The 22716-nt window shown below is 38.5% G+C and overlaps 1 protein-coding gene across 4 annotated transcripts in view; it reads left to right on the top strand.

Moving 5' to 3' along the window:
• The first annotated feature begins 3959 nt into the window (after window positions 1-3959).
• Window positions 3960-22716, top strand: part of LOC143848453 (kinesin-like protein KIN-14B) — a 55872-nt gene continuing 37115 nt past the window's right edge. Inside the window, exons 1-9 of one of the 4 annotated variants that reach the window (XM_077357402.1) lie at window positions 3960-4187; window positions 4218-4226; window positions 4641-4848; window positions 6746-6869; window positions 17681-17767; window positions 17951-18121; window positions 18871-18977; window positions 21989-22120; window positions 22378-22556. In XM_077357402.1, coding sequence (XP_077213517.1) covers window positions 4657-4848; window positions 6746-6869; window positions 17681-17767; window positions 17951-18121; window positions 18871-18977; window positions 21989-22120; window positions 22378-22556 — 992 coding nt within the window. In that variant the 5' untranslated portion in view covers window positions 3960-4187; window positions 4218-4226; window positions 4641-4656. Of the gene's footprint in view, window positions 4227-4640; window positions 4849-6745; window positions 6870-17680; window positions 17768-17950; window positions 18122-18870; window positions 18978-21988; window positions 22121-22377; window positions 22557-22716 lie in introns of all 4 variants that reach the window. The other 3 variants (XM_077357403.1, XM_077357401.1, XM_077357404.1) reach the window with 3 other exon arrangements.

Below are 22716 nucleotides of genomic sequence, written 5' to 3'. Positions count from 1 at the left end.
TTTTTTGGTGTCCATTACTGCCTCAGTCATGAATTAATGAATTGGTTCGGTGGATATCACTTTGATCAAGCATGATCAATAAAATGGCGTTCAAGATGTCTTCATGTTGTTATTTTTGCACCCCATTTAAGATGTCTTCTTCTTATTATTTTTGCGCCTATCAATCTCGCAAATGAGATGGCTTTGTCCTTGGACCTAAAACGGATTTGGTCACCATGTAATGGTTCCTCGGATCTATAAAAAGAGACGAGACAGATTGATTTGGACACATAAATTACACAGATGTTTTTGCACATTCTGAAATTTATAACTCAAGGCTTTCTGTTCTGTTCTTCTTCCTCCTTCGTTCCGTTCATTCTGAGCACAGTTCCGTTGGTGATTCTGAGTGGACCAGTCAGCGAGTGCATGTGAACTGGGGCCAATTTCGGCTGTTTTATTTTGGAGCATCGGTTCGCAAATCCCGGTTGCACCAGTAGGGGGCGGATACGATTCTTAAGGAGAGTGACCAGTGGCACGACTCAACCTTATTCTTTTCAATTTGATTTCCAGAGGGTTTTCAACCAAACAGATAAGTTCTATTTTATTTCTGGTTTCCAAACAGAAAAAGTTTTTTCATTTCAAGTTGCAGATTTTTTGGGTTCGAATAAACCATAGATCAGATCCATTATCTAATTTTCCAACATATATCTATATCAGAAGGGTGTCGATATGTAACAACATATCAGCCAATATGTTGCTATATTTAAAAGCATAGGTATTTTTGAGTTAGGTTTGAAGTTAAGGCTATGTTTGGCAACCTTGGAAAAACATTCCATTGAATATTTGTGGGCTCAGTTGTGAGAGATAAGGGGAGTGGGAGAAACAAAATGCCCATATTAAGTGGGTATTGATTTTTTTACTGTTTTTAGGGATTGCTACGGCTTTCTCCACTCTCACCAACTCAAGTCTCTCCTCCGCTGCCTCTCCTATCATGTCTACCGGTCTCACCCACTATTATTTTGTTCATAGTTGCCAAATTTAGAAGGAAAAGATAAGAAGTATTTGTCTCCTTAGCAAAACATGGTAGTGCGAATATCATTAGAAATTTTTTCTACAAATCATTTTTTGGACATGACTTGTGCTAAATTTTTATGGAGCCTTTCATGTGTACCCATGATTACAATAGGGTTCTCATAATTGGATGATCTCAATGGAGGTGATATATTCACCTGTTTTCTTACTCGGGTCAGTTCCCTCTAGGGTATTTATGACTACTCTTTTACATCAGAGGGGGCTGTCCCAAGTAAGAAAAAAGGATATATATTTCCCTGATCTAAACCATTCATTTGTTGGTCCCACACAATTAATAGGCCGTGCTACAAAGAGTCTTCTCCATAGGATGAACAAAACATGGCTTCGCAACGCGCGCAACACTAACATCAAGGGAAAATAGGGGGTGTGGAAATATCAAACAAGGAGTTTTAGTAATATTAGACCATGGAATTGATATTGCCACACCCCCTGTTTGCCTTGACTTTAGTGCGTTGCGCAGGAGGTTCGAGGTTCCGAAGTCCCTGCGCAGCCAAGTTCTTTTACCATATAGGATGACCCTAAATCTCTGTTATATTTTTTGTAAAGTAGACAGTACTGTAGACAACATGATATATAAACCTCCACAAATCTGAGAGCTAGGATCATCCAATGGAGAAGATCTTTGGGGCACAACCTAACTGCCAAAAAAGGGAAATGATATTAGCACTGCTGTGTTGATATTTCTACAGAAGCTTCTGGTCATTTAGTATTTAAAAGGGCCGTCAAAATGTTATTACAGTTCCAAAATGCTCTGAAAAGACAATTTAAGGATAAAAGAAAAGGACAGTGGAAATAACAAGGGTTAATTATTGTTACGCGCTGGAGAGTTCAAAATATGTCATGAAAATGTTGGCTTTTAAAAAAACTCTAAAAAATGCTAGTTTATTAAAAAAATAATTTTTGAGGAAGAAAATGCCCTTTAAGTAACTTTACTCTTTTAGTTTTAGGTTTTACAATTTTACTCTTCTCAAGTTCTCAGATGCTCCTTTCTACAGAGACGCTCGGAAGGGTTCTTCTCTGGCGAAATCCTCATTATTCCGGTGATTGAAGGATTCTTTTTTGGCGAAAATCTTCATTTCACCGGCCACAGATCCTCATTGCTCCTCCAAATGTACAAAATATGATTCTCTTTGTAACGTTTTCTCTTATCCAAATATACAAAATCTTCATTTCCTATTTCTTTTTGCGGAGATTTTCTCTTCTCCAAATAATTTTCCTTGGATTTGATTGTTTTCCTGTTGTACATTGGTGTAGATGGCCCAAAATTTGTATGTAGCGTTGAAAATAGCAAAAAAACAGTTAGTCGAAGCAAAAAATAGTTACTCATAGCGAAAATTGCTTGTATAAGGCTTTGCATCTTTTGGCTTCAATTATCATGTTTTTTGCTTCGACTAGCCTTTTCGGTTTACGGTCGTTGTTTGCCTTTGGACAAGTTTACAGTCGTTGTTTGCCTTTGGACAAGTTTTTTGGCTTCGAGTAACATCTTTTTGGCTTCGAGTAACATCTTTTCGGCTTCGAGTAACATTTTTTTGCTTCAAGTAACACTTTTTTGGCTTCGACCAAGAGTTTTGATTTCCAATAACTTTTATGCTTTCAGGCAATAGTTTTTTGGCTTCGAGTAACACCTTTTTGGCTTCAAATAACACATTTTTGGCTTCGACCAAGACAAAATGATTTCCAGTAACATTTTGCATTCGAACAAAATATTTTTTTGGCTTCGAGTAACACCTTTTTGGCTTCGACCAAGACTTATAATTTCCAATAACATTTTGCATTCGAACAAAATATTTTTTTGGCTTCGAGTAACACCTTTCTAGCTTCAACCAAGACTTATAATTTCCAGTAACATTTTGCCTTAGAGCAAGAGATTTTTTCGGGCTTTGAGTAACATCTTTTTGGCTTTAAGTAACACATTTTTAGCTTCGAGTAACACCTTTTGGCTTCGACCAAGACTTATAATTTCTAGTAACATTTTGCGTTCATGCAAGAGAGTTTTTTTGGATTTGAGTGACAATTTTTTTGACTTCGAATAACACATTTTTGGCTTTGAGTAACACCTTTTGGCTCCGAATAACACCTTTTGCCATGCAAAACTCCAAATTCAGCATGAAGATAAAATCCCAAACTCACATTAAATCGATCCAAATATCCCTAGATATGCAGAAAAAAATGCAAGAAATCATAGAGTATGAAAACATCAATGCAACAAAGAAATTGCTGAGTTTTTTACCGCGATTCGGTGTGAGTAAGAGAAAACGAGGTGAAGCCTTGGGATTTCTCTTCTCCATCCAAGATTCAGAGTAAACGAGGAGGATTCGCAAGAGAAACGAGAAGATTTCACCGGAGATAAGCGGAGTTTCACTCGTCTTCACTTGTTCGGCGTTTGATTCGAGTAGGAAAATTTTAGAGTTAGAGTTAAATAGGTAAAACGAATGGGTAAAGTAAGCTAGGGGCATTTCAGTCCTTAAATTCCGTTTCTTTTAAAAAATGGCATTTATTCGAATATTTTCAAAAAGCAGCATTTTCTTGTCATATTTTCAACTCTCTAACGTGTAACAGTCATTAATCCAAATAACAAAACATGACAGTGCTGATATCATTTCCCTTTACCAAGTGGATTGGAGGATTTTTGGGGCACAACCTATTTAAATATGAATGGTTTAGATCATCCAATTATGCAGGCCCATATAACCATCCTTGGCCCACCTCCTCCTATTGTAAAAAAAAGTACTCATAATTCATAAACACACTAAATGGAGTGGCCCAGGGAATAAAAGGGGGTAAATATATCACTTCCCTATTTAAAGCGATCTTGATACGAACACCCACGATAATTATGTTGGTTTTTAGAAGAGCAAACATAGGGACCGCAGTGAAAGACAGCATTTAACTACAACAATTCCACTCTTACCTTCAAAAAGCAAAACCAAAATGCCAAAAAAGGAGTGAAAAAAAGATTTTATTAATTTATTTTGAGTGGAAGATAGTTGAGATGAGTGTCTTCTTCTTCGAGAAACATGTGTGACACAAAATAGATAGCGTGTCTATGGATATTTGAGAGGAGTGGGCGGGAGAAGAGGTAAGAAATAGTAAGATCCAAAAGGGAAAAAAAAAAACCCTATCTCGAAGCGAGGAAAAAAAAAAAAGATCCTCTGGTTAGTCTCTCTCTCTCTCTCTCTGTATAAGAATCTGTTATCTCATTTTATTATCGTTCCGATTTTGATGATTTCGAGTCGTTTTTCTGTATTTTTTCCACTGTTATTGTTTTTCTCCATCTAGGTCTGAGATTTAGGGTTTGTAGTCTCTCTCTTTCTATATCTGTATGAGAATCTATTACTCATTTTAGTTTCATTCCCATTTTTATGATTTTGATTCGTTTTGCTGTATTTTTCGTCCTGTTATTGTTTTTTTCCATCTAAGATTTAGGGTTTGTGGTCTCTCTCTCTCTCTCTCTCTCTCTCTCTCTCTATTTGTACAAGAGTATGATTTCGATTCGTATTGCTGTATTTTTTGCTCTGTTATTGTTTTTCTACATTTAGGTCTGAGATTTAGGGTTTGTGGCTAAATAGGTTTGGGGATTAAAAGATGGGAGAGCAGAAGAAATGGAATTGGGAAATTCCAGGATTCGAACCGAGAAAGTCGTTTGAGCGAGACGATCAGAAACCCCAGCCTTTGATGCGGAGGTATTCGATTTCCGCCACGCCAGTTTTGCCTCATTCTGAACTTTCGAGGCATTTTTTTACCTCGAAGATTCAGAAATTGAAGGATCAAGTCACGGTATGAACGTCTTATTCTGTCCCTAATTGTGTCTCAGTGCAGGATCTTATTATTATTATTTTTTGAATGATAGAGGTGGATCTTATTTACTTGCATTTTATTTTGATCCATTTCCTTTATCTGATGATGTGTTAATTTTTCAGTTACGACTAATAGTATGATATGAAGCATATCTGTTGTTTCAAAGTTTGGTGTTGAATTATTGTTTTGTATTAGAGTTGGATAAGATTTTTTTTTTCAAAAGTTTATTTTTTGAAATGGTTTGTTGTTACGTGCCTAATTGGCCGTAACACAAATAAACAATGAAAAAGATAGAAAAAGAGAGGTGAAGGGTTGATTCGAGGCAACCAGACCTCCAGAGGTTCAATTTGAGATGAACCATGACTCTCCTGAAACTTAGGTTTCTGTTTTGGTTACAAATTCTTTTCCTTTTCATTAAGATATAACTTCTTAAATACAAGCACAAAGGATTGCGATGTCACTACCCTATTAACCCGACTACATGACACATAGGCAATAACCAATAACTAACACCCATAAATAGGAACTTTACAAGAGCCCCTGACAACTAAAAACAAGAATGCGAGTAATGAAAGAAAGAAAAAGAAAAAATCAGGCGTACTAAAACTAATAATATGGTCATGTGATGCCATACTTCTCTACAAGAGCTGGTATGATTGGCTGGTATATCAGCCTTGTAATTTCTTTCTTGATGGATGCGAGACAATTTATATTAAGAGAAGTCCAATGGCAAATCCATCATCTCTCTAAATAGCTCAGATAATTCCAAAGAGGCTTGTAACTACACTTAACTCTACCATTGTCATCTCTTTGAATGACTTCAGTGCAAGGTTACTTTAAGCCAGGCATGAGGGAACATACCAAGGATCGGGCTTGTGACTGTGTGAGAGGGACCAAACAAACATCAGCCCGATCAGAAATACATATTAAGAGGGATAAGTAGAGCTATTCCTTCATCTTTGATGGCCAACCTCCCTCTCATCTTGAACAAGCCATGGATAGCGGGGGCTGTATTGGGAGTTTCAGCAGCCACCAGAGGGAATTCATCTTTGTTTCTGCGGGTGCTTTCTCCTTGTGATGGGAGTTTTCAGCTGTAGGCCTCGTGTTTCTAGTGATTTCTGCAATGGAGAGATTTATTTTGGGTGCTCATTGCAATAAAAGTTTTACATCAGTGAGAGATTTATTTGTGGCTGCTCAGTGCAATTTCACCCATATATGTGTGTGTCGTGCACGTGTCTGTTTATATTGTGTCGCACAGCTCAGGCATTTCATGAAGGTTTCAAAACTGATTTTGAACTACATTAGATTGGAGAACCATTGGCATTCCAGTTACCCAGGCTAAGGGGCTTGCCCCTATTCTTAGCTTTAGCCATTAAGATCCAAAGTATAGATCTTCAAGTGGGGATATCATTCTCCACTAGATGGGAAGCATTAAGAATCCCCATTACACCATCTGTTCTAGATTTGTAAACGGTATCTTGGTTTACCAAATCGACTTTCTTGAATGAGAACTAACGCTCCATGTGAAGGGTGGTTCCATTCTCTGTTGCAGTTTGTTTGGGCTATCCTCAAGTCTTCATCTATTTTGCTGCTATAATTTATTAATTCTTTACTTCCGGATCTGTTCTCTATAATAACAATATATTTCATACCTTTTTTAACTGCACTCTTGTTATACTTCTTCTTTTTAGATCTCCAAAAGATAATGCTAGTCATAACTTGAGAAACATTGTGGCAAGGTAATGTCAGTCTAGAATTAGGATGTGTTTGGGTATGGATCTACGTATGTCTGGCATCATATTCATTTTTTGTTTTATTATAGTAACTAATTGTTTCTTCCATTAATCTTACGATCTTGTAACACATGTTTTGATAGCATGCAAGAGAAGATTACTTGGAGCTGAGACAGGAAGCCAGTGACCTGCAAGAGTACTCTCATGCAAAACTTGATCGAATTACACGCTACCTGGGTCTTCTGGCAGACAAGGCTCGCAAGCTAGGTAAAGCATTAAAATACAATTTATGGTTTCCTGTGGGGGACTTAAAGGGAGCTCCTTTTATGCAATGACTATTAGGAAGTTTTTTGTGGATTTTAGAAGGGTGTGTTGTTAATGTCTTGTGTCATGTAATATTTTCAGCTCTAGTGTTTAAAGAACACTAGATTTTGTATACCTGTAAGAATTGGGTAGTGTGAATATCTTCCTTGCGATGCATATCATGCAGAGTCCGCTTTTGCTCATGGTATGAAAGTTTGCATGCTGACACTGGTTGTTACTTATGGCATCTCTAACTTTTCAAGCAAGTATGACTAATGCCATTAGATAGCGATATGTTGAATAAATTTTTTGATATATTTTTTTGTTTTTTAATCACATATAATGGTACTGTCACACTACTTACCATGAACTTCCATACAATTTTCTGCTGTTTTCTACATTTTGTTGACTTATGCATTATTGCTTTTGCTTTATATTTTAGTTATCATATTTTATATCTTGAAGATTCATGGGAGCGGAATCGTTAAAAAAAAGAGGAAGATTCATACGAGACGAGAACTTGTTTGAAGCAAAAAGGCTTTTTTTAATGTTAGAATTTGTTAAAAGGAAACCATTGACATACTACAAAATTACTTAGATGGTCAACCCCGTCATTCCCAAACCCTCTTTGATTCCCCTTCTTTGGGCAAAGGATCCCACCCTCCTGAATTCTCCCTATTCTCCATTGGAAAAGCAGAGAATGTCACTGCCCCTCGACTTTCTTAATCTTAGGAAATGAAGTCTCCCACTCCCCATTCCCATACAAGTCTCACCCCCTCTCCCCCTTCTCTGTCTTTCTCATTCTCGGTTCACAAATTAACAATTTCTCTTCCCCACACTGACTACCAAGTCTCTTTTGAAACTTGAAAGCCTGAAAACTTTTATGATTTATGAACATGAACATGAGTGTCGGACACGACAACCCCCCAAAATCTAGAAACATGGACATGACTAAAAACAAGAACAGAACCACATAGATGCACACATTTTAAAACAATATAATGGGCCCCACCTTGTTCGAAGATCCAACCCATTCTTTTGTTGGGCCTCCAACATAAATGGGTTGTGCCTCGAAAATTATCTCCATAGGATGATCCTAGCCCTCCGATTTGTAAAGGGACGACACATGTGCATATTTTTAAAAATACAGCGGGGCCAACCATGGTTGAAGATCCAAACCATTCATTTGTTGGGGTCCAACGTTAGTGTGTTGTGCTTCAAAAATCATCTCTATTGGATGATTCTCGCCCTTCGATCTAGAAAGGGAACGCACATAGGTGCGTGTATTTAAAAAAAATACACTGGCCCACTTTGTTCGAAGATCCAAACCATTCATTTGTTGGGCCCCAACACCAACATGCTGTGCCTGAAAATCATCTCTGTTGGCTAATCCTAACCGTCCAATCTGTAGAGGGATAGCACATTATAGAATCCTATAAAGATCGTGGGTTAGGATCATCCTACGGAGTTGATTTTTGAGGCGCAGCCCATTTACGTTGGGGCCAGCCAATGAATGGTTTTGATCTTCGAACAAGGTGGCCCCACAGTAATTTTTAAAAATACACCCACGTACCGGCAGATGTCATATCAAATAAAAACATAGGTATAAGATCTTGCCCAAAGCAAAAAAGAAAAAGATAGGACGAAAAATAAAAAGAGGAGGAAGAAGAAGGAAGGTTGAGAAAAAAGAAGAGGAGATACTTACCCTTCACGATTCATGCAACAGCTACAAAGTCCATCGCCATGAGCTTCATGGTGTAGATAGCTCTTGTGTTTTCTTCCAACAGTTCACTTGTGTATTCTTTTTTCAGTTAGTGTCCACGAATCATAGGAAAGCTCCTTTTTTATGGCCATGAAGCTCTTGACATTGTTTCTGTGTTCAATTTCCCCTCAGTGAAGGCTCCTGCCTCTTCCTTCTCATTTGCTTGTCAAGGACGTTGCTGCTTTGTAAGGAATTTGAGGCACCTATAGCTGCACCCGTAATTTTTTTTAATGAAAAAGAATTATATTAACGCAATAAAAGTGGGAAAGCCCACGACTGAGATGGTCAATGCAGAAGAATTAGCCCACAAATAGAGAATCGACAAAAGCAAATGGACTGTTCCGAATCTCTTCAAAGGAGCGAATCTCCAAGGGAAGGCATGGGTCCTCTTTATCCACCTATCACATTAAGGGAGTTGCCCTCCACGACCACATGATCCATAAGCTCACTCTCGAGCGGTCTGATCCCTTACAGGACTGGTATAACATTTGCGTCGTTAGAGTTGGTGATCCCGATGGGATCCGGATTGGCCCATAATGCCGATTAATTTTCATTTCTAAGCAGTCCGCCTACTCCGGTTGGCCCCAAGTTTCCCATACTTGACCCATCAAAATCAAGCTTCAGATGACCTGGATCCGACGGCTCCCATTCCTGGGTGATCATGATTCCTTGGTCAAAACTAGAACAAATCTCCTTCTATCCATTCCATAGATTGTATGCACAAACCTGAAACTAAAGAGAATTCTCATCCATGAAATAGTTAAGGCTAATTATTTTCAAGAATATATTATAAAAACTTTTTACCAAACCTCTCAAGATTCGATCATTCCTCTCCTTCCATAAGACCCGCTAGCAGTATGACATTCCAAAGGATCTTCCCTTTCTTTTGCCAGGGGATATGGGCCAACACGTTTACTAGGACAATGAGCTTGGATGGTAAGACCCAAGATATGCTAAATCTACTCAAGATTCTACTCCGACCTCCATGGCTAATCTGCAATGGATAAACATCCGCGCAATGGTCGATAATCAGCATATGATGACCATGCAAGTGGTCTACTGTCTGTATTTTATAAGGAGGAAGCTCGCTTTCGTGGGAACTTGCTTCTGAAGCTAGGTTCTTCTCGCTTCCCAAATTAAAGGGAAGCGCACTTCCCAGGAGCTTCCTACGCTTTTCCTCTTAATTACGAGTACAATGCTTCCTATTTAGGTGATTATTTCTTCTTAAAAGAATAATTTTCTCATTTTGATAATGTTGCAGGAACATATTTAAAAAAGAATGCATCTAAAACTTGAGAATTGATCTTATGTTTCAAGGAAAAATTATGTGAGTCTTTTTCCAAAAACGTAAAATTAAATATACATGAATAAAACATGTGAAACTGTACATTTCTAAAACTTATAGTTCTAATTGCGCACAAAGTCTTCTTTTCTACTTGTAATCCTTACCTATATTTACCCTTCCTCCCTACAATCCTACTCTTTCTATATTCTTCTTGTTTGCTTCCATTAATGCGTATTATATGCATCATGTTGACTTTCTACAATGCTTCCCACACATTTTCTCTTTACTATCTTTAGAGCTCTTCGCTTCCTGTATTTTCTCTTTTCTAAACCCTCTCCTCCTGATTTCGCTTTCCGCATCGCTTCTTGCTCTCGCGTCTCACTCAGGCAACTATGGTTGCAGTTGCACCTCCTTCTAAAGTACCTGCCTGGATATCTTCTTCTTCATCCATTTTGGGGGACCTTTTCTTTTTCCCCGCAAAAGCAATACAATCAGGACCGATACCATCTTCTACCCATGCCCAACTTTGAAAGTCGACAAAGACGGTAAGGATAGGCTGATTATTCTTGCGGCAACGCCAACTATGATGGTCAATAGGCTGAGGAAGTGTCTGGTAGGGAGCTTCTCCCTATTGAACCCTGATTTCATCTGTCTATTCAAATGGATCAAAGGAGTCTGGAAAATAGAGGTTTCAATATCTAAAATGGGGTATGGAAAGATACTTTTCCATAGTAAATCAGAGAGGAGGATGCCGAATTTCTGAGAGGAATGATTTCTTGTCATGTTGGAAGCCGAACGTTGTAACTTTGGAGATGGTCGGATACGCCTGTGGATCAGAAATCTCTCCCTTCGAAATGGATGAAAATCGTGGGATGCCTATTCAATGCCAGACCAACATGGGGTTTTTCCACATTGGCAAGGAAAGCTATGAAATTATCGCGGGTTCTTCTAATGACAGCAGCCTTTAAACTATTGGATGCGGCTTGCTTTCTGGTTGAAGAGTAGAGAAAGCCATTTTGCTATTCAATATCATGGTTGAATACATAGGAGAGGAGTATCTGGTTGTTTTATCCTTTGTTTTGGGGGGTTGGGGGTTGCCACCCCATTCGAGATTCTGAGGAGCTTCTATCAAGGCGAACCCTGGCTGACCCATATTGGGAGAGACATCGACCAGAGCTGAATGCGTCTAGAAACATAGCATAGTCCAAAATATTTGGTGAGAATGCGCTTCTTCTCAAGAACACTCCATGGGACAGAGAGGAGGATGCTGTTTTCAGGAAGACTGTGAATAGGAAAGAGCATTATGTCATGTCTCTTCCAGACTCATCTTCGGAAAGTCACCTACCGGATTTGACAGCTACTCATTGGGTAGCTGTAGGAGCTGAATTTTTGCCAGAATATCTATTAGATGGCCGGGGCCAGATCATTGCTGATCTAACCATCAGGCAAGGTTTGTCAAAGGGGAGTACTTGCGTCAAAGGGGAGTACTTGGCTAGAATATCTGTAATGTGAAAATAGATTAGACGAGGTTGCATTTTTTCCATCACTTAAATTGGATGGACCTTATCTCTTACATGTTATGGATTTTATGTCCTTGGGGTAACCATGTAACTCCTTTGTTCCTTACAAAATGGTTCGCTTGAAAATGTTTCATTCAGCATTCCCCTTTGAGCAACGTTGAAGAAAAAGCTAAAGAATTGATCTTCTTGCTGTTGCACCACTCTCTAGAGGCAAATCTACTCGTTCCCCTACCTGCTATGTGTTTCAATTGATATGCGTTATCCCATTTCATTAATTCCCTTGCAAACAACTTTCTTCTCTCATTGTATAGGTCAACAATTTTGATATTCAATGTAGCACTTTGGACAAGGTCACGCTGTGGTCTCGACATCGATTTCTTGCCATTCCACCTACCAAAAAATAAAATATATTTGCATTCTAGATGAGTTTCCACAGATGTTTGTGTTTTGAAATGTATTAAGATTTAAGAGTTAAGTTAGTTTAGGTTGACTTATATCTATGTTTTTCTGATTTTCTATGGTACCGAGATCCTTGTAGAGGCCCAATGTATAGTATCTGATATGAAACGATACAGATACTCCTACTGGATACTTCATAGATACTTCTATTTGTGAAAATAATTACCACGTCTCAAACTTGGCTTTGTGTTCGAATTAACTCTCATGTTTTTGGCTTGTTATTTTTACATATTTGCAATTATAATTTTGATTACGTGGGGGTTACATATATTATATCAAATTTATTATTAATTCCATCATCTTAGTTAAATTTAGTTAAGCTTTATGATGCTTTATTTATAGATGTCTTGTATCTTATCTCATGGCTTGAGATATCTGTATCCACATCTGTCCCTTACATTATGGAAAATGAAGAGTCGAATCTCCGTTCTCGTGTCTGTATTTGGGTATCACATGCGATTTTATGGCTAGGATTTGGGATTAAAAGATAGACGTGGCTAAGGTTAGGTACTCGAATGGTTGAGAGGGATAGAGCTAGGGGTTTGTGATGATATAAAATTATCCTGGAAACCTTTTTTTATTTTGTTTTTGTTTTTATGGATTTCTTTTTTATAGCGTTTGGTTCATCTGCAACAATTTTCTGGAATTTTACGTTCTTCCATTTAGATTTAGTGCATGTTTAACAAGTAGCTTGCGGGATCTCCATGGCTGAGATATTGGCCCGTGTGCCGTTGATCTAGCAGCTTTTTTTTGAATGGTTGATCCTTAGAAGCACGGAGCGGGTGTGGGTGCGGGTGCAGGTGAGGGGGCGGGGAAGCTTGTGGTCTAGAAGTTTGGGAGTGCCATGGGAGCGTGTAATGTAATATTTTCTTTATATATCTTTCAAAATTCAAGTACATCAAAAAATAATAATTCTAACCATATTCATATGTATCTTTCAAAAATGAAGTACATCAAAAACCCGTAATTTCTAACCGTCTTTGAAGAGTAATTTCTAACCATCTAAGTTTGGAAGCGCGTCGTTCCTCGTGCATTCTGAAGATCCACAAGCCTTTGTGCTTGCTCCAATGAAGTACTTTGAAGAGTTGGAGGAGTTTGATGCATGGAAGTTGGTGATGGTGGGACTTATGGAGTAATAGAAGCATGTTGGGAGCGTCATGCGAGCAGTTCCCACTCTTTGGGGTCGTGCTTCCTGGAAGCTCCTTCTTAAGGAGTGCCGAATCGAGGTTCAGAGGTGGGAGCGGCATCCCGAGAGAAGGTTCCTTCTTCTAAGGGTTGATCTAGCGTCTTATCTGGTTATTTTCTACAAAGGAGGGTTTGGATAGGGTAGAGAGGGCAGAGAGGCTGAATCTGGAGCAGAAGTGTCGTTGATTGTCCACCTTTCCCAACAAAAGCTTCTCAGCTGATCAGGAAAATCTCCATTTCCATCGTCGTGGATCACTATCAATCATGCCAAGTAGAAGAGACTTTTTAGCAGTTCATCTACTCGCCCTCGTTAGAAGGTAAAAGAGGTAAGGTTGCAGGAAGTGGCAAAGGTGTGGCATAGGTTTTCTGTAAAGCGAGGATCAAACCAAAGGATGACACGAATCCTTCCGGTTGAAAAAGTTCTGCCATTTCTTTAAAGATAGGTTATTTTGGGCTTTTGTGAAAATTAATGTTGTGGGTTTTCTGTGAAGAATAAGGTTGTGAGTTTTCTGTAAAGATTAATGGTTTTGGGTTTCCCCATTTTTGCCTTCATTTATGCCATTGCAGTGGTATTGCTGCTGGGCGGAGAGAGAGAGAGAGAAAGAGAGAGAGAGAGAGAGAGATTGCAATGGTTTCTGCCATTTATGCCGAGCGTAGATTGCAATGGTTTCTGCCATTTTTGCCTAGCGTAACTAAACGTCTTACCCCGAAATATGAGAATTAAACTTTCTTGGAAAGAAAAATAATAGGTCTATCTTGGTTTCCTACATTCTCTATTTTTGGCGGAAGTTCTCTTCGACAATTTTAAGTCTATCTTAAAGTGGTTCAGCAAACCTTGTATGTTTTAGTTTTTAGAGAGTTTTTTCCAACATCAACCATACTCGGATACCCATAGGGTTCGAATTGTTGATGATGAAATTAGGGTTTAGGGATGAGACACAAGATCCAAGAAATTTGGGGCTGCTCTGGAAGGGAAGATTAGAATACTAAAAACTAGGGTTTTAGATTGATGAACAGAAATCTTTTCAAGATCAACCTTGCTTGGATACCATGTTAAACTTTTAATAATCCTCCCACATGCAATTCGTATGGAAGAAGAGGAAAGAAGAAGAGAATGGATTTTATTCTCTCTCAAACTTTACTTTCCTTGTGCATCTCTTCTATTCTCTATGCCAGACTAGAGCTTCTTGGAAACGCTTTTTTTTGAATGGTGAATATATTAGAAATAAAACGGGATAACCCGCAACGAAGAAGGTCAAGAGTACAAATAACTATGATTTAGCCGACATTTTTAATTTATTGCTGACACACGTGTCCTGCTGTCACTCCTGTCGACACTCCTTTGGACACTTTTAAATGTACTGCTAGGAATGTTACAGTTAATGTGGGCGTGTGGACACGTTTTGTGTAGTAATCAATAATTTTATGTGTATATATGTGTCACAATTTCAAGATTTTTAGATATTGCTACGTCAGACAACTCGTATCCGTGTCGAAATTCGACATACGAATCCATATCGTCAAATCGTGATTATATATACTTTCTATTTTAGCCGGGCCCCCGTTTCTAAAATTTTGGGGTTTGTCGTGTCCGACACGATACTTGTGTCTGTGTCCTCAAGTCATAGACAAATAATGAAAGAAAACAAGCTATACAAAAGAATCTTCCGATGGTTCGAGATAATGTCAGGCCTTACAATTAACTTGTGCAAAAGTATTCTGGCCGGAATTAATGTGGATCGTCAACATTTGATGCTTTACGCGGATATTCTGGGTTGTGAGGAAGGTGAGATACCGATCTCATACCTGGGATTACCACTCGGGTTTGGGATACCAAAGGCTGCTCAATGGGATCTGGTGGTGGAAAGGCTAGAGCGTAAACTAGCTACTTAGAAGAAGAAATATATTTCTCTCGAAGGAAGAATAACTTTGATCAAAGCGGCACTCGCAAATACGCCCGTATATTTTATGTCATTGTACCTTTGATCAAAGCGACACTCGCAAATATGCCCTTATATTTTATGTCATAAGTACCAGCTTTTGTTGCTTGTAAAATTGAGAAAATACAGCGGGATTTTCTATGGGAAGGTGATGGTATGAAAAAAACAATCAAACATCTGATGAAGTGGAATAGGGTAACGAAGTTACAAAAAAAACATGGAGGACTTGGGATTGGGAAAATCAAATTGAGGAATAAATCACTTCTCGGTAAATGGCTGTGGCGGTATGGTAACGAAAAGGAGTCACTTTGGCATAGCATTATTGGAGACAAATATGGGAGGGAAGTGGGGGATTGGAATGCCCGGAAACCAAAAGTAGTAAAGGGGTCAGGAGCTTGGTGATCAATTTACTCATTGATGGTGGAATTCCAAAACTTTGTAAGGTATAGAGTCGGTAAAGGCAACTATGTCTGATTCTGGATGTACTGGTGGATTGGGGAAATGCCATTGTATGAAACTTTTCCCAATCTGTTTAAAATTGCAGAAAACGGCGAATCCATGGTATTTGACAATTTCATTAGAAACTTGAAGGACGAGGAAATTGGGAATTTGTATCTTTGCTGGAAGATCTGAATGTTCATTATTGTTCGCCTAATGAACTTGATGAGCGGGTATGGATTCCGGAAGCTCAAGGTGAGTTCTCGGTTAAATCCTTCTTTTCTTCGTTGAATAACGGAAACAAAAAGGTGTCTCGGAGGGCCGGCATTTGGAAAACTGCTGCTCCACCTAGGGTTGCGGCTTTTGCCTGGACCGTGGTTCATAAAAAGATAAACACGGGTGATCGATTACAAAGGAGGGGTTTTCAAATGTTGGGATGGTGTGTGTTGTGTAAACAATCTGGAGAGTCGTTGGATCATTTACTCATGCACTGTCAGGTTTCGTTCAAAATTTGGACGGGTGCGATGAAGTATTTTGGGGTTCAATGGGTGTTTCCTAAAACAGTTCGCAGGATATTACTTAACTGGACCGGAGGTTTATTCGGTGAAATTGGCCAAGAGTTTTGGAAAGTTCTTCTATACGTTATCATATGGAATGTTTGGAAGGAAAGGAACAATTGTATCTTCGGTGAAAAAAGAGAACAACAATGAGAGGGTTGCTATGAATGTCAAGGTGGATCTCATCAGCTGGGTAAAAGGAAAAAGTGGTATTAGCTATGGTTTGGGGGAAATTATGAGGAACTGGAACGCTATTATAAGGGAGAGGAAGATGGTGAACAAGCCTTTCCAAAATGGAACGCGCCACTGGAGGGTTGGATAAAGCTATACTTTGATGGGAGTTCAATTGATAATCTTGGAAAAGCGGGGATTGGAGGTATAATACGGGATGCTACTGAAAAAACGATTATGTCCTTCTCGGGTCCAGTGGGGAATTTTGATGCAAATGAGGTGGAAGTGAGGGCCATGCTATTCGGTCTCAAATGGTATAAAAGTAATTTGTCACATCCTCTAATCATTGAAGGCGATTCAACTAATGCTATTGCGTTGGCACTGGAGAAGTCGAAAGGTCCGTGGTGGCTCCAGAATGTGATTGCCGAAGTAAGAGACTTGGTTAGAGAAGTAAACCCCAAGATTGAGCATAGAAGGCGTTCCGCAAACGAAGAGGCGGACAAATTGGCAAAAGAGGGAGTCACGCTAGAGGCTATGATCATCTGGCGAAGTACAGAGGGACGGGATAATGGGGAAACTATAGTTATTCCTCCTTGATCAAACTATGTAACTTTGTTTCAAGTGTTATGTGTAGGGCTTGTCCCTTTATGTAACTGGGGACATCTTGTCCGCTTTGGGTTTTTGCTATTAATAAAAGTCATTTAAAAAAAAATAAAAAAAAATAAAAAATACAAGGAGCCCCCCTTGCTCTACAAGAGTATCGAATCAAGGCTAATCATGGTGGCCACAAGTTAAAAACCTGATAGCCCTGGAAACATCTTCCCTCCACATTCGATCCACATCCCTGTTGGTGGATCTCTTTAAATGAATGAAATTAACCTCTGAGCCTCCTATTTTATCTTGAATTTCATCAAACCAATGGGCAAATCTCCAAGCAATGGAAATACTTACCTTCGAAATGTTAAGACTAAGAGTTCCATTAAGTACATCCCACGACTCCAATATTTCCTCATGGCACTGTTCTAACAAGTAGTAAAACATTTTCCTTGCCTCGATGCTCTGTGTATAGAACCATCTCTCGTTGCTGTCTCAGCTTGCTCCTGCTTGTATATCATGTTTCGCTTGATTCTGGATTGCAGCCACTTTGAGTAAGGTTACTAATATTTTTATACGGTTGTTTGTGGGCCGTCTGGGCAAAGCTTTTGAATGAATAGCCCAAATCCAAGCCTGGTTTGATTACAAGGTAAATTTTGGGTCCGATTGATCTGTGTGGTCTGGCCCATGAACACTCCAAAGATATGGAGTTTTTCAATGCTATATGTTTTTTGGTTCTAGTCTTATCACTTAAATATTTTGTTTTCACACTTTGTTTTTCATAACAGTTTTATACTTTTAATTGGTCATATGTTCTGGAAGGAAAATTAATTTAACTGATTTAGAAATCATATGCGATTTCAGATCAAGTTGCCTTTGAATCTGAGTCCAGAGTTGCTCCATTGATCAATGAGAAGAAAAGGTTGTTTAATGACTTGTTGACAGCCAAAGGTACTATCTTTTGTGAATTTTCCACTTGTAATTTGATATATTCGTCATCCATTTTTTTTTTGTTATTGATTCGTGTGGAAAAGTAATATTTGGTTCCTCATTGTTTCTGTATTTAAGGGTTTTAAGCTTTACATTGCTGTTTGTGTTTGTCATCTATTTGAAAAGTAAGATGGAAAATTTCAGGAAACATTAAGGTATTTTGTCGTGTAAGACCCTTATTTGAAGACGAGGGTCCTTCTGTGGCTGAGTTTCCTGATGACTTCACCATTCGGATAAATACTGGTGATGATTCTGTAACTAACCTGAAGAAGGATTTTGAGTTTGATCGGGTGCATGGGCCTCATGTTGGACAAGGTAAGAGAACATACGTTACTTGTACTAGGTAACTCTGAATCTGATTACGTGGATTTCCATGTGTGATCTTCTTGAGAAGTCAAAGTTATTATTTTCCTTCCTGAACAAGATCATTTTTTAAAAAAATTTGATTCGAATGAAAAAAAATTCTAGTGCTAGTGACTACTAATAAATTAAATAATAAAAAAGGGAGATGATATTATCACTCCCCCTGCATTACGCATGCGCTCCCCTTATAACGTGATTTGACAGGAACAGTGGGCAACTTTAACGCTTTTTGACATCAAATCACGTCATAAGGGGGGCGCATACATAATGCAAGGGGGGGGGGGTGTGTGTGTGTGTGTGAAAATATCATCTCCCATAAAAAATTAGTAATAAAATAGAAAATAATCATAAAGTAAGAAAATAATAAAAAAGAAAATAAGAAGATCAGCTAATGGGGATGCAGATAAGCTTGCGAGGGAGGGGTGTATTTGGAGAATATCGAGCAGTTTGACTTCCTCCTTCCTTGATCCAATATCTTATGTTTCCCTCCATTGTAATCTTTCAGTTTTGGCCCATTCTCTATGGGTCTGTATTGTAATTGACCATCTTGGTCCTTTTTAATACAATCATTACTATTCAAAGAAGAAGAAAATCAGAATTCATATAATATTAATTACTGTAGCACAAACAGCGATTGTGTCCAAGTATCTTCTGTTTACTAGTTTGTAATTATCTGAATTTGTTGTACTTAATACATGCAGGTGAATTTTTCCATGATGTTCAGCCATTTGTTCAATCGGCATTGGATGGATATAATGTGTCTGTATTTGCATATGGACAAACTCGTTCCGGAAAAACACATACCATGGTTTGTCTCTTTTTATCTGCATTTTCTTTTTTATTGCAAATAATACAATGTAAGTTTGCCATATCTTGGGGCAAATTCAGACAATTCCTGAACTATGGTTGTTGGATTGTTAAGTCCTTGCTTCAGATTTATTGTTCATGTGATGCCACAAAACATGGGAGGCAAATATTAAGCAATAACAATTTTTTTGTATGCTTTCTTGTATACTCTGATTCCTTGTCTTGCTATCTCATAATTACCAAGGAATAGACTTGAGATACAAGTAAAATGCATGTATGTCAAAACAAGTATGCCTATAACTCTAACGATCAGTCACATGTTCTACATAAGGGCATAGTATGTTTGTTCGGGGATAGTCAGGTTATGGCGGTGAATCAACTAACCATTTGTTTTAACTCATAAGTCATAATGCAGAGTGTGCCTCGTAATTAAAATAGTAAGTGGTGATGGTTTTTGGGACTGCAAATATGTTTCTTGTGCCAATGATAAGAGAGCTTACTCGGTTACTGTTTTGGAGCGAGTTCTGTATTGAGAAAAATACTCGCGGAAAATAAAATAAAATTTACAATGTAGCTCACATCGGTACCATGTAAGTTTGATTGTTGGAAGGTTGGATTATTGTTTTTTAATTGATCTTTAGGGTTGGAACTGTATGGACCGTGATAAGAAAAATTAAATGGGTGAATTCACTTAACAGAACTAAGGGGTTTAAGACTGCAACAAAGGGGAGACAGGTCACTGGAGTTGATTCTCCCATTTCTCATTTTCTTATGCAAAGGCCTAGGGCTCTGATTCTTTCTTCATTTGTCTCTACGAATGGTTGATTATGCACAGTTTGTCATGGTATCAGAGCACACAAGATACAAATCATAGAAGAATTTGAGGACTTAGCAAGAATCTGGCTTTTCTTCACTTTTCTCCATTTTTTCCCTTTGCCTTCAACCACTCTGTGGTAGACCCCATATCGATGACTTGTGGGTTGTTATCTTTGGTTTTCTTCACCCGTAATTTATTTAGGAACCCAAGTCGGCACTTGAATTTTTATTGATAGAAATAAAATAAGCACAATAGGACATGCCACCTAGCCCTCTTAAACCCAACCGAAATATTAAAGAACTTTACAACAGAACCACACACCACAATATAAAATAATTACTTTACTCGAACATTAGAAATACCGAGCTAATCACATCTAACATTCCCTCTCGTGTCTCTTGGGAGATCGAACCTGTTCCAAAAAGTTTCATTAAATCTAGTAAAACCAGCATGATTGTCCAATGAATCCACCGCGCAGTTCCCTTTTCTTTACTTGTGAGATATGAAGCTATTCATACTAGAAATGAGGGACAACATATCTTTGGGAAAATAATATGTAGTCCATGGAGGCTTATTGTTGCCTCTAAAGAGATAAACCTATTCTTGGTTATCAGATTCAATCCAAATATTGATGAGGCCTTAAGGTCTGCATTATCTCAGCCCATCTAATTTTGCTCTGGTTTCAACAACCATATCATAGAAATGCGAAAGCAAAACAACCTTACAAAGGTAGTCTCTAACCACCACATGAAGGTGCTTATTTTGATAAGGATGAAGTCCCATACCCATATAGCCTTAGCCCAATCCTTTGGCTATGCAGCGTACGTAATGAAGTTCCACACCATCTTAATGGAGAAAGACCTTTATTGGAAGGGTGCTAGATGGGCTTGTCCTCATTAGTTACTCTGGTTATTAGGTGATATTTCATCAATGGTATTTCTATCAAGGTAAACCTTCAACAGTCATTTAAAGTTGTAGCTATCGATACATTGTCGATGTACCATTAGAAATTAGAACACACTTTGTGGTAAAAACAACATTTTCGTTTTGCTTCAATCTCGTGTTTCACGTGAGTTCTGTTCTGCATTTCCAATAATCTGCAATTGTTCCTTCTGCATTTCCAAATTCCAATCACATTATCATATCTTTCTGGCTCTTTGTTAGATCCTTGTTGAACTTCTTCTTAAGCATTTCCTCCTTTCATCGAGACATTTGAAATGGTATTTGTCCTTTCTTTGGCTTGCTTCTTGTTATCTTTCTTAATTGTGCATATCGGGCTTTAACCGTTGCTTATCCCTTTTTACTCGTGCATGGTTAGGGGTGCAACTTGGGTCGGGTGCAACCCGAAAAAAAGTCGGGTCGGGTTGAGTATCCTTCGGGTTGTGTTCGGGTTCGGGGTGAGTTTTCCCAACCTGGGTTGAGTTTGGGGTTCGGGTTGAGGGCTTTGGCAACCCGGCCCGAGTGAAACTCGACATTTTTTATCATATTTATTTTTTAGTAAGCTTAAAACTCGGGTTGGGTTGTAAAAAAAGGGTTCCTCGCGTCGGGTCGGGTTGCACCTCATCGAGTTGGAATTTGGGTTGGGTCGGGTCAGGTCGGGTTCAGGTTGAGTAAATGGTTCTTCCTCGGGTCGGGTTCGGGTTGGCCTCAACGTGACCCAACTCAACCTGAGTTGCATCCCTATGCATGGTAGCTCAGGAACAGACCTGAAAAATACCGCAAAATAGTATTCAAGTTTCTAGGCAACGTTTGCATTTATTACATAGATCTGGCACTCAATGTGTATATATATTCATACTTAGAAAGGAAGGATTTTTAAGATACATGTTTAAATGGGTGCAGCTACTATTTTCAGTGTTTGGGTAACATTTCTTTTCACAATTTTCTGCTCCGGCAACTGTCTCTTGTTAACCTGACTCGATTCTTTCACGAGGTGGATGCATCAACTGTCACTGTTTTATTTGGATTGTTCCTAGTGTTTCTCTAATACATTTTGAATCTCTTGACCCTTCTGTTTGTTACACTACTTGAAAGAGACGTGGGTATGCCATGCAAATGATGTTAATGGATTTCATATTCATCCTTTCAGGTTTTGTATATTCTTATGCATTATGTCTGGCATTATTGTCTTCATATCGCAGTTCCTGTTTTTCAAACTGTATGTGGCTGCTATAATTTGGTGTTTCCTTCTGCAGGAAGGCTCTAGTCATGACCGTGGCTTGTTTGTACGGAGTTTTGAGGAGCTCTTTGATTTATCCAATTCAGATACAACTTCTACATCAAAGTTTAATTTTTATGTTACTGCCTTTGAGCTCTACAATGAACAGGTTTCTTCCCCGCACCCTCTCTCTCTCTCTCTCTCTCTCTCTCTCTCTCTCTCTCTCTCTCTCTCTCTCTCTCTCTCGTTCTATTCCCTCCTTTGTCTACGACAAGTATTATCTATTATTTTTCTTGGTTTGTTTTGCTGGAATGCTTTACTGTTTTATGTGCATTTCACGCGAAATACCCGCATTTTTTGGTGCATATTAACTAACAAGTGTGGACTTATTTTATATATTGATGGTGGTTTCTGTATCTTGTTCAGGTTCGAGATTTGCTTTCTCAATCTGGAAATAATCCATCAAAAGTTTGTGTAGGACCTCCTGACTCTTTTGTAGAACTTGTGCAAGAGAGAGTTGAGAATCCGTTGGACTTCTCTAGGGTTCTAAAAGTCGGGCTTCAGAATCGGGGGACAGACATTTTTAAATGCAACGTTTCTCATCTGTATGCTCTTATTCTTTGATTTCATGTATTAGCATGCTTTATTGATAATTATTTTTCTATAATTTTACAATCTGGTCAATCCCTATTTCCAAATGCAGTCCTTCACTTCTGTAATCTTTTATGTTAGTCTTATATTACTAGCCTTTTTTTTATATATTTA

The sequence above is a fragment of the Tasmannia lanceolata genome, unplaced genomic scaffold (assembly GCF_043159265.1).
Source record: "Tasmannia lanceolata isolate RefF3 unplaced genomic scaffold, GAP_Taslan_0.1 ptg000016l, whole genome shotgun sequence".
Lineage (NCBI taxonomy): Eukaryota > Viridiplantae > Streptophyta > Magnoliopsida > Canellales > Winteraceae > Tasmannia > Tasmannia lanceolata.
The sequence above is the reverse complement of the archived record's forward strand: the minus strand, read 5'-3'. Positions and strand labels throughout refer to the sequence as shown.